Source organism: Zingiber officinale, chromosome 3B, assembly GCF_018446385.1.
Source record: "Zingiber officinale cultivar Zhangliang chromosome 3B, Zo_v1.1, whole genome shotgun sequence".
Lineage (NCBI taxonomy): Eukaryota > Viridiplantae > Streptophyta > Magnoliopsida > Zingiberales > Zingiberaceae > Zingiber > Zingiber officinale.
In genome coordinates this window covers 132353604-132365142 of record NC_055991.1, presented here as the reverse complement: position 1 = coordinate 132365142, position 11539 = coordinate 132353604, and the positions used below count along the sequence as shown (strand labels likewise).

The window sequence follows — 11539 nt, the reverse complement described above, 5'->3', positions numbered from 1 at the left end:
ACCCCCTGGCCTGAAGACCGTCGACCAGCGACGTTAAACTCTAGGGTCGAAGCGGCGACCATAAATATCCCGCTCGGCATACCGTCGAGCGGCGACGTTAAACTCTAGAGTCGGACCGGCGACTATAAACCCCCCGGCATGAAGACCGTCGAGCGGCGACGTTAAAGTCTAGGGTCGAAGCGGCGACCATAAATATCCCGCTCGGCATACCGTCGAATGACGACGTCAAATCCCAGAGTCGAACTGGCGACTATAAAGCCCCCCGGTCCAGAATTCGTAGAGCGACGATTGAGAACATGACTTATGGATTGACGAACGCTGACTAGAGGGTCCAGCCTGGGCATTGCAAAAGTCCAAGGAAACTTGCGAAGGTGATATGGCATTGGACTGCTTAACGGAAACGTGAAAGTCGAGAGGAGCATGATCAGACAAAAAGACGGGCATAGATTCATTCAACAAAGTTAGCCGAACGACGATTACAAAACGGTGTTATAGGCCGGACGACCAACATACATTCGGGACTTCACTCTAAATAGTTAAAAATTTCGTCTGGAATTGTGGTCAGGAGGTCGGCATGATCGCGAACGGGGACGATAAAGTCTTCAGGCAGCTAGCCCTTTTTTTCAGATAGTCGGCCGTGGCTGTGATAGCTAGTTCGAAAGCATGGACGAGCCGAGCGCAAGCCTTCTCTATAAACTTCTCCGAGCGGATGTAATTCTGTTGCATGAAAATGATTCGACTCGGCTCGGCTTCCTGATATTCTTTGAAGGCAGCGCGAGAGGCATCCAACGCCTCTTGGAGTGTCTTCAGGTCAGCCTGAAGGACGGCAACCTCCGCCGAACGACCATTCTTCTCGGCAGCCAGCAAGTCGGTCAGCTCTTTGACTTTGACCTCAAGGGCCCGGGCTTCAACATTCTTCGCCTCCAGGTCAGTGACGGCCTGATTCTTCCTGTTAGTGGCCAGAGTAATCTTCTTATCGTAGGTCTTGACCTGGGTCTCGAGCCGGCCTACCATGGTTTGCAAGCCCGAAGATTTATGTCGTTCGACCTCTAGCAGTTTGTTGGCCTTTTCCAGATCGGGCTTCAGCTCGGCGTAGGAAGGGACTTGAAGAGGGGTCCTCCCAGAGACCTTGAGTTTTTTGAATTCCTCCTCGAGGAAAGCTAAGCGGTGGCACACCGCTATACTCTCGACCTAGTGCTGCGATTCAGTTAAAAATGTAAAATACCAAACGGAGTATAAGAAGAAAAAGCTTGTGGAAGTTACCCCAATAACTTGTTGCAGATGGTTGTTGCTGAGCAGCCCAGGTGGCATCAAGCCCACGCGCGCTCGAGCGTCCTCCCAAACTTTTGCGAGGGGGCCCCGAATGGTTATCAAGTGTTCGGGGCTTGATGGTTGGTCAGCCTTGCGCAAATATTCCTCAGTCGGCAGGTGGAGAAGAGCCTTGATAGTCCTATGTCGGCCCGAAGTGGACTGGGCAGACGCGGAAGGAGCAGAAGTTTGTTCGACCGGCTCAGAGCGGATGAGAGAGCGCTTGATTATCTGGCGAGTTGGAGGGAGCGAGGTGATAGGCTGAGCGGCGACGAGGTCGACAGGCCAGTCTCCTTGAGATTGAGTCTGGTCGGACGATAGCGCTTCTACAGATGCAGGAGCTGGGGGATCGTCCGCCTGTTCGGAAATGTGAATGACGGAGGTTGCTGAGCGGGTGGGGGTGCCCATTCGGCGGCGTTTACGCCCAACCAACGTAACTTCATCTTCATCAAAACCGGCTTCCTCAGGCCGAGTGGCCGGTGGCGCGCTCAGTGGAGCGTTCTCCCCAGCCGCATCGGGGGTGGTCGTTCGCGCGGCCGACGTCTCGCCCCCCGTACGTACCTCTTCACTCTCGCCTTCGTGAGAGCCGATCGGGGCGAGGCCCAGCTTCTCCGCCTCCGGCGCGGCAGCCGCTTCTATCTCGTCGGCCTTGCGCTTCAGCAGGCCAAACACCACTGATTTCATCATAGTTTCGGCTGCAAGAAAAAGAAAAGAAATCAGTTAGACGCCAAGAAAAGGAGAGAAGGTTATTCCTTACTCGGGCCGTTCGGAAGCTGCGTTCGGATCGGGCTTAATCCGAATAGGTACATCATCCCTTCGGGCAGCAGCTTGTGTATGTCTAGCTTCAACTCGGCTAGCAAGTTTACCGCATGCAGAAAAGCGGGTTCAGTCCGGTATCTTTTCAGCTCGGGAGGAGTCGGCAACGAAGTTTGCCATTTCGTCCGGAAGGATGGTGGCTCGGGAAAACGCAGGAAGAAAAAATGCTCTTTTCAATGCTTATTAGAGGTAGGCATTTTATCAAAGAAAACTAGACCGATCCGAGCTTGAAACAGGAAGGTGCCCAACTCAGACTGCTTGGGGTAGTAAAAATAATGGAAGATTTGGGGTTTAAGGGGAATATTGTGTACCCGGAAGAGCACAACTACGCCGCACAGCAGCCTAAAGGAATTGGGAACAAGCTGGCCGAGCGGAATACGAAAATAGTTGCAAACTTCTAAGATAAAGGGGTGGATCGGAAACCTAAGGCCGCCTACGAACTGGTCGCGGAAGAAGATAACAGTGCCGGTCGGCGGGTCATGGGGCCAGTCGGACGACTCGGCCAGAATCAGTTTATGGTCATCAGGGATTTCGTAGGTATTAAGTAATTTAAAGGCGTCTCCCGAATCAAACCTACTCTCCATGGTTTGATATCAAAGACCGAGAGAAGGGGCAGAAGAACTAGCCATTGCCATTGGGATGCAAGACAAAGGGAAAGCAGAAGGCAACGGAGGAGATGAACGGAACAGTACCCACGATGCGCAGACACCACCGGAATGCAATGAAAAAGCGCGAAGAAAATAAAAAGGGAGTAAGCAAAGAGTTCTTACAGAAAAGAGGACGACTGGAGAAGAGAGCGAAGGGCCGGAATGTCGAGAATAAGTTCGCCGGAGAACGAAGAGGGAACCTCCAAAAGCACGGGCGCGATAGAACGGAAGCGGCGGAAGAGGAGGAAGCGACCTTATAAAGGTTAGGCTCGGGCTGCAGGGACAGCCCGATCCAGGGCACGGGATCCGAGGAATGCATCTGCCCGTTGAATTCAAAGCGCCAGGGGCCACATCGAGTCTGACAGCTCGAGCAGGCGATGATGGCCGCCCGGCCACGTGGCATCACCCCATTGGGCGCATTTAATGACTGCCATTACGTAGGCAAAGGCGTGTGCTCGGCCTTAATGGCTGGGATTTGCACGAGTTCCAAGGAAATTCGGAGGACATCGGAGTTGACCGAAGTTGGGTCGGCAAGACATCCACTGGCATGTCGAACTCTTAAGTGTCAGTGGGTTCTAAGCCGAACGACATTCTCACCAGATACAGAACGGTCGTCACGTCGCCAGACCGATAGTCCAGTCAGTCGGACTTAGCGCCTCCTTCGACTAGACTTGAGGGGGGGCATGTGATCCGGTGGTAAGGACGGGGGACCCTCGTTGACGGGAGGTCAACGACACGTGGAGATCAATGGTCAAGAGGGTCAACCCCAAGGTCGTGCCGAGCGGACAGAGGTCGTGCCGAGCGGAGTGGCGGGCCGATCGAGCACCTGGCCGACCGGACATCCGGCCAAGGATCTCCCGGACCGGACGAAAGACAGCCCGACCAGGGGTCAGGTTTTCGATGCTCAAGGAGAAAGAGTCTATGGGCCGGGCGGACAGGCCGCTCGGCCGAGCCACAGGACAATAAGGCACAATTCCATCCGAGCACATGAGCAGGGCTTCCCCGCCCGGGCCGAGGTATGCGCATTCCCGGAGGCCATGAGCGCCCAGCGGCTGGTCCGCTAGGCCCGGGAACAGGTAAGAGCGCAAAGAGACAAAAGGGACAACGGGTAACTTCATCCTCGAGACACCTGCCGCCGACAAACAGCATGGTCGGCGGCCGGAGCGGACAGAGTATCGTACGGTGGAAGCTTCCACCGTCACATCCGGAATATGCTCGGACGATTGCGGAATGACGCCAGACATGCTTTTCTGACACAATCCTACTGAGGTATGTTTGGGGAAGCGTGTTCGCGCCTCCCCGGGGTCCTTCCTATATAAGGACCCCCAGACTTCGACGGAGGTATGTGAATCTTGATCACTGTAGCCACAGTAGCGTTACTTTGCTCTTCTTCTTCTCTGCCTAACTTGAGCGTCGGAGGGTCGTCGCCGAGAAGCCCCTCCCGGCTCGGTTTCTTTGCAAGTTCGCCGGAGATTCACATCACTAGTCGGAGACAGCGGAGAACGCCACGTCCCCAGTGTCCATCGACTCAACGCTCGGACAGAATCACATACTGTTTTGATGATTCAGATGATCAAGGATGTCCTTTACATTTTGACCCTATACATCTACTTTTTAATTTGACTCAATTTGAATGGATTCAACAACAATGGTATAGAGGCAAAAATTCCCAAGCATCCAGTGAAAAAAATCTTTGAAGTTGGTTGAAAAAAAAATCTGAGAAGTTGATCGCTGCACATGAATCCGCTTGGAGGTTATGACCTATGGGGCTCCATCGTCCACCTACAGGATTAGTTAAACCTAAGGCCCACTAGCATTCTTGACTATTGGAAACAAATGTTTAACAGACAGTTGTACCCTCTCAAAGTTCCAACTGAGTTAAGCACAGGATCTTGACGGGGAAAGAATATTGTTTTCTGTAAGAAAAAAACATAGAAAACCTTGAGGATTTGCCATGGATGTAATTGTTGAACTACCGAATCAAAACCAAGCATCGTCATAGAGCATATTGAAGGGAACAATATACAAGCCACTTGTGGTTCCCTTGATTCGAGTTGCTCGGTCCATGTATCTTTGAACTAGAAAAGAATGTTGTGCCTGGAGTCTACACTGGCGAAGTCTTGTAGACTGCATATATTAGCAGCACCGGGATCACGAAGCAATAGACAGGAGAATCGATAAAAGGATTCATATCATAAGCCCTCACCAGAGCTCTGCAATTCTGCAATTGAATTAAGAGGAACAATCTGTGAGAATTATTTAGAAAAATATTAATTGGATAGCAATAAGCACACTTGTTTCCAAGTCAAACTGTGGTTTAACCAACTGCAGCCTTGCCGGCTGAGACCAACTTAGTTTATAGGATGATATGGTTTCATGTTTCAGGTACTGATAGAAGGATAAAATGAAAGAATGAGATAGATTTACCTTCAAGTGCTTCCACAAAATTAAAGCAGTGACCAGAAGTAGTAACTTTCTAGGCCACCTTCCATGCCATATTCGATGTGAATAGCCAGAAGTCACATTCTTTGCTTGCCTGTTTTTATCTCTAGAGAAGTCATCATCCTTCTTGCCAGAGAGTGATAGGAAATACTTTCGATATGTTGTTCTTTCTACAACCATTGCTCCAACAACCAAAATAGTTGGTAGAACAACAAAGCAAAGATGAGGCAGCACAACCACCATGATATCAGGTATCCCTACATAGTGGAGATTAGGATTTTTGTCAGAATTTGGAATAGACCAACCTTGGTAACTCATAGAAGCTTTAGTGTTAAGTTCACCGAATACATGTCCAAAGAACCAAGGGAAATACAACAAGTAGAACAAATATAACAGGAGCCCCAACCATACTTCGGTTATCCTGGGGAACTCCATCAAAGCCAATAATCCAGCATCAACTAGATGCTCCTTGATACTCGTTGCGTTTGTTGGTCTAACATACTCATATGGGAATAATTTATTACAGCATAGAAACAACACTTGTGGAACGACAACTAACAAGAACATGAATGAGAGGACGGCCCAAAAAGCAGGCTGGTAAATCAATGGCCACTGAACACCCATTACAAAGAATTCTTTCCAGGTCCAACTAACTTGTGCAGTGAGACCATTGATAGAGAACGGTCGCAGTTCACTGTAACTGGTTTTACCAAAATTGTCTAAAGCTTCTATTTGCAGCCAATAACGGCTAGGAGATGGGTCTGCAAATGCTTTCCAGTTCCATGGAGCCACATAGAGATCACCTCTAGTTCCATTGCCTTCAATCCTTTCCATTGAGGAATCAAGCACTATATTAGGAGTTCCATAATGAGTGTCATATACCTTAACAGAAACCAACACGATCTTCTGTTTTGAAAACACTAGAGTTCTCACCAACTCATAAGATGAGCCTCTCTCAGGTTGACATTTGAAATCATGGATTGATGAGATTCTTTGCATAAACCTTGAGTCCAAAGGAAAAGTAGGCAATATAATGGTATCCTTTGATCCCAATCTGAAATCTATATCAACATATGAAACATGACCATAATCGATAGCCAATACTCTCATAGTTCTACTCCAACGCCAATCGCCCATCTCCCATTCCCAAAATTCGTTGGGGGAAATGCTCTTGCTTGAACAATTTTGATTATCTTTGTTACTTGGAAATCCTTGATGAATGTTCAACTGAAAATAATTTACCAGATGATCTAATTGATGATGGCGCTTCAAGTTTTTGCCAAATTTTGTATGAAGATGCCCACAAAGATAAACTGATAAAGAATGCTTAAGAAATACATCTTTTAGACTCTTTCCTGTATCTGTTAGTGCTGAAAAAGACAAAGGGAAGTGCCCAAAAGAAACTTTTGTTGCTGATGATTCATCATCCCATTGTGAAAGTTCGAAATCTATCTCTGCAAGTAATTGGTCAGTTGGATGCCCAAACACATTTGTTGGGCCACGAAGGCTAGTTTCCATCGTGCTATCAAAGCCCACAAAAAGATGCCTCCATCTTCCATTCTACATTTGAATTAAAATTCAATCAAGTTGAACTCTATCAAGAGACATTTGCAACATTACAACTCTATGACAAGAAACACTTTCTGGACTATGACACTATCTGCATTTGAATGAATATAAAGAAAAATACAATATATATTGAAAAAATTAGATATCTTACATCTTCCAACATAATGAATTTTTCCAACAGTCACATGATTTCAGTGTTCTCATTAGTCATTTCTATAATAATGTCTACTGCTGTATAGAAAGAATAACAGGAGTGTTCAAAATTGTGCTCACAATCAAAAGGGCAAATGAGGAATTTAAGGTGATCAATGACAATATTGGTTAACATATTAGCATCATTAAAATAAATAGGAACAGAGGTTTCTTAAAAGGTGATAACATATGCTGGTGACCTAACCTGTAATGTAACGCTCTGGACATTTCCATTTCGCCCTGTTCTTGCATTTATACTGCACTTGTGATAGTAGTCATAAACACCACCAGCTTTTGGTACACCAAAACAATCATGGTTTCCTCTAAGGTCATAGAAGATGTCCTTGTTAAGTCCACTTCTTTGAACAATATTATCAACAACATTCTGGTACTCTTTCCACTCTACCTCATCAAGCTTCATGGTCAATAGATCTTTGCTCTTCCCATCTGGTAGACAGAGAAACAGATAAAACCTTCTAGTTAGCTGAAAAAAAAAAGCCATGTTTCAATGTTTAATCACTAATCTAGTTACTTGAAAAAATGCAATTTATTACAGAGTAGAATTGTTTAAAAAAAATGAAATGAATGCGCATTGTGCACAACAACAACCCAACCTAGTTGTTGTCAGCCCACCTTATACGTATATGGGACAAGGAGTTTATGTTCCACTCAATTTTCCCTAATACAAAATCTAGTGAACATGTATACTTCAATCATGTAGATATTTTTAAATATTATTGCCCTCCCTAAACCACCATGTATGCTTCACTCAATTCTCCTAAATTGCCCCACATAAAGTTTGGTAAGCATCAATACTTTAATCATTTATCTTATATATTTAAATATAGTTAATATTGCCCTGCCCTAAATTCAACACTAGGTATTACAAGAAGGTAGGTACCTGCATTTTTGGGCACTATCTAAACCCCTAGCCATTTAAATTTTTGGTACCAGAAACCATTTAAATGTCCACTTTGGATGATAAATGGCCCCCAAACCCGTGAGTACAAGATTTAAATGAGTAACATATGTGGATACGTGTGGGTATCCACAGATTTAAGCAAATTCAAATCAGCATTCAACAAGCAGGTACTGACAACTGCAGATACCCAATAATTGGGTCTCATTGCATCCCTACCCACCATGCTTCTTGACCTACCCCACACTAGGCTCGGAATGTGGATTGGAAGGTTAAATAAATCTCTTCCCCACCACTCACAATCTTGTATGTGTCTTATTTTTTTTGATAATTCAGATGTCCAAGCTTCGCTTGACTAATCTTGGAGGTAGACGGCCTTCCCCCCTTTCACCTACCAGGTAAATCTAGAGCACAGTTTATGCACACTTAGAGGCCAACCTCCCTACTCGGATTCGAACTCTAGTCCTCTTATTTGTTCCCCTAAGTGCTTTACCACTGCATCACACTTGTGGGGGCAATCTTGTATGTGTCTTAGCTTATACAGATGTACTATAAAAAAGTAATTGAATTAATTTGAATGCTACTAGTAATATAACTTTGCAAACGGTTTAATGGAACAATAAAATTCTTGTAACCAATCTCAAATAGTTTGGGTAGACTCAAATTTGACGATGATGGCAATGATAGAAAAACAAGAAAGTTTATCTTCTTTGGTTAGGACTAATAAATATTTAGGATTGGCATCTTATACCTCTTCTATTATGTACAATCAAGTGATGAATTGCTACATTAAATAGCTTAACTCAACTCATGAGCCAGACATTTATAAGATCTAGTAATCATAAACAAGAAAAACAATTCGTACATTTGCAATAATAATCAGACTTTGCATAGACCCTGATCAAAATTGGTTAAGCCAACAAATAATGCTAGTGCATCACAAGGTTAGTTTAAGCTCTCCTATGTGGTAGCTAGGAGTATCAAATAAATTAAACAAAAAAAATTGGTCATCTAGGTGAAACCAAATCTTGAATTACAATAGGGATGTGGGTCTCAGCTATTTTGGCTTAGCATCATGAAATTATATGTTGTTGAGCTCTATGAAGAACAATATAGTGGTAGTAATAGTCAAATAGTTCAGGTATTTTTTTAATTATCTCTTTAGTCTCCTTTCACCCCTCGTACCTTTAATTCAATTGATTTATCAGTCATCTTTATCAGGGTTATATCTAGTATCTTGCTAATAACAGTCTAAAATTTTAAAAAAGTGGGTTACATAACAAAAGCTAAAACATGTTTGATACATAAAATTTGAGAGTCGACTCAATTTGAGTTATGATAGATACTTTATGCCCTCTGCTGGATTCGTAGTTCAGTTACATTAGCTTACCAAATACCAAAGATAGGAAAATGATCAGCATCTTAATGACAATGGAGTAGTCAAAACAAGTAGTTGTAGAGGCAACGACAACCACAACAACCAAGCCTTTACCCCACTAAGTGAGGTCGGCTAAAACAAGTAGTTGTGGAGACTGATCAGAAAATCTTAAGTGTGATACCCAGATCAAATGGGCATCGTTGCAATAAATATAATAAATCAGAACTGTATTTTGAAGAATTGACCTATATTCTGATAGTATAGTCATCCTTCAAATTCATAGTTATAGATCACCAACCTAATCAAAACCAACCAAGCAACAGTTTTCTAGAAACAATGCCGCCTGATGCACCATCAAACCCCCACTTTTATCATAACACATTCACGAAGAAAAACCTCGGCAACATTCAAGACAAATCTTTGAAGGGGGAAAATTACCGGTGAGGTCGCCGGTGATGAGGACGAGCGAGGGGTTAATCATGGCGAGGGCGGGGCCGACGTAGCGCTGTAGGTCATAGGCCCTTTCCGGGTGGTGGACGCTGAGGTGGAGATCGGAGAGCTGCACCACCCACACGACCGATCTGGGCCCTCCTTCCACCTCGATGACCCGCCCCCTTCCCGTCTGTGGTGAGTCTTCCCCGGTAGTCAGGGGAAGCGTCGCCGCCACTACGAGGAGGAGGAACGCCCAGTCTAGCCCATCCATGGAGGTGGGACGGAGGACGAGCACAACTTGAGGAGAGAGGAAACAGCGAAGAAGTTAAAGGCGAAGTGTTTGGAGGGCAATGCCATAAAACGAGCACAGCGACTCGCCAGAGGTCAACAAGAGCTACATATGGAAAAAATGAAGAGACGACGAAACCCGTGTTAAAAATTAATTAAACCTAACCAATAATATTAATTCGATTTCGACTTAATTTAAATGCCATTTTAGCTTAATTTGATGCTACAAATTATTATAAATAATGGCAAAAATCAAGGACTAATTATCAAATATATATAAAATTTTTAAGCAATTTAAATTAATTTTTTATATATTATAACAGTCACTTCGTAATTACAATAATGATGCTAAAATTAAAATATTTTAAATATGATAGATTTTTTTTAAAACTTTTTTTAAAAAAAATAAGGATACTAGTTTAACAATTCAGCTAATATAAGTTTTGTCTTGTAAACAGATTATTCCATCTAATTTGAGTCAATTTGAACAATTGGACCACATAAAATATAAATAACTGGGAAAAAAATATTAAGGTGTTTGATGTAATAAATCTTACGATCAATTTTTAGTTTTAGTTGATAAAAAATATTTTGTTAGGTATTTAGCTTTCCTTATGTAAACGACAGTTGCAATAGTACAATTATTTATGTGATTTACTCTCTTTCAAAGTAAGTGAATCATTTTGGAAGGGTCGTTAGGTGACTAATCCATCTGGAAGCGGTGAGAAGTGAACTATCAGTGAGCTAGCTTGAAGGTTGATTGGAAGAAGACTTCGAGCTGAGAATGTGCACAAGTAGGAGGAAGAAGATCGTCAGTAAGCCAACAAGAGGACCCTAATGCAGCTACTCCAATGGTTAAGTCAATACCCTAGATAGAAGAAAATAATGGAATATCAGGAGAAGGCTATTGGACTTATGTACATGTACCAACAAAGAGGGATCCCTTTTATAATACATCTGTAATCCTCGCTTTAACAAGGCATCACTGCTAGACAGTATATCTAATCGTTATATTTCCAGTGTATCCAGCAGTCTCATCGTTAAGTATGAGAGAAGTATCCTGTATTTGTGCAAGGATATGGTCTTCTTGACAAACCCATGTAAAATATTAATAACTAAGTGGGTTAATGGGCTAGAAAGTATAATGGGTCATTGGTCGTCTGTCCCGCTAGCAAGGAGATGGGTCAAGGACAAGGAGCTCAATTTCTTGTTGGGATGACTAGGTCCGTAAGTAGCTAAGCGGAGAGCTAGACCTTGAGATGTCTGATCGACATTAGCTGATCGCGGCGTAGTGGAGAGCAAAGCCCCGATGACAACTGAGTGGGGAGCTAAGCCCCCTAGAATGTCCTATCAACATTAGCTACTGGGAGCGTAGAGGGGAGTAGAATCTTGTAAGTAGCTAAGTGGAGAGCTAAACCCATAGGATCTCCGAATGACATTAGCTGATCGAAGTATAGTGGAGAGCAGAGCCTCATAAGTAGCTGAGCGGGGAGTTGGACCCCAATGACATCTGAGTAGGGAGTTAGACCCTTAAGATGTCCGATCGAT

General features: G+C 44.1%; 1 protein-coding gene across 1 annotated transcript; it reads right to left on the bottom strand.

Annotated features, from left to right (window-relative positions):
* Positions 1-4495: 4495 nt before the first annotated feature.
* LOC121967831 (putative metallophosphoesterase At3g03305) lies at positions 4496-10091 on the bottom strand. Its single transcript, XM_042518309.1, has 4 exons — positions 9710-10091; positions 7180-7421; positions 5199-6773; positions 4496-4992 (listed from the first exon to the last, which is right to left on the bottom strand). The coding sequence occupies exons 1-4, from the start codon at positions 9972-9974 to the stop codon at positions 4876-4878; spliced, it is 2199 nt and encodes a 732-aa protein (XP_042374243.1). The 5' UTR covers positions 9975-10091; the 3' UTR covers positions 4496-4875.
* Positions 10092-11539: the final 1448 nt, after the last annotated feature.

Coding starts and splice junctions, on each gene's coding strand:
- LOC121967831 (XM_042518309.1), bottom strand. CDS start 9,974: ATGGATGGGCTAGACTGGGCGTTCCTCCTCCTCGTAGTGGCGGCGACG. Junction 6,774..7,179: donor TCCAGAGCGTTACATTACAG/GTTAGGTCACCA, acceptor ATTCAAATGTAG/AATGGAAGATGGAGGCATCT. Junction 4,993..5,198: donor TTTTGTGGAAGCACTTGAAG/GTAAATCTATCT, acceptor ATTCAATTGCAG/AATTGCAGAGCTCTGGTGAG.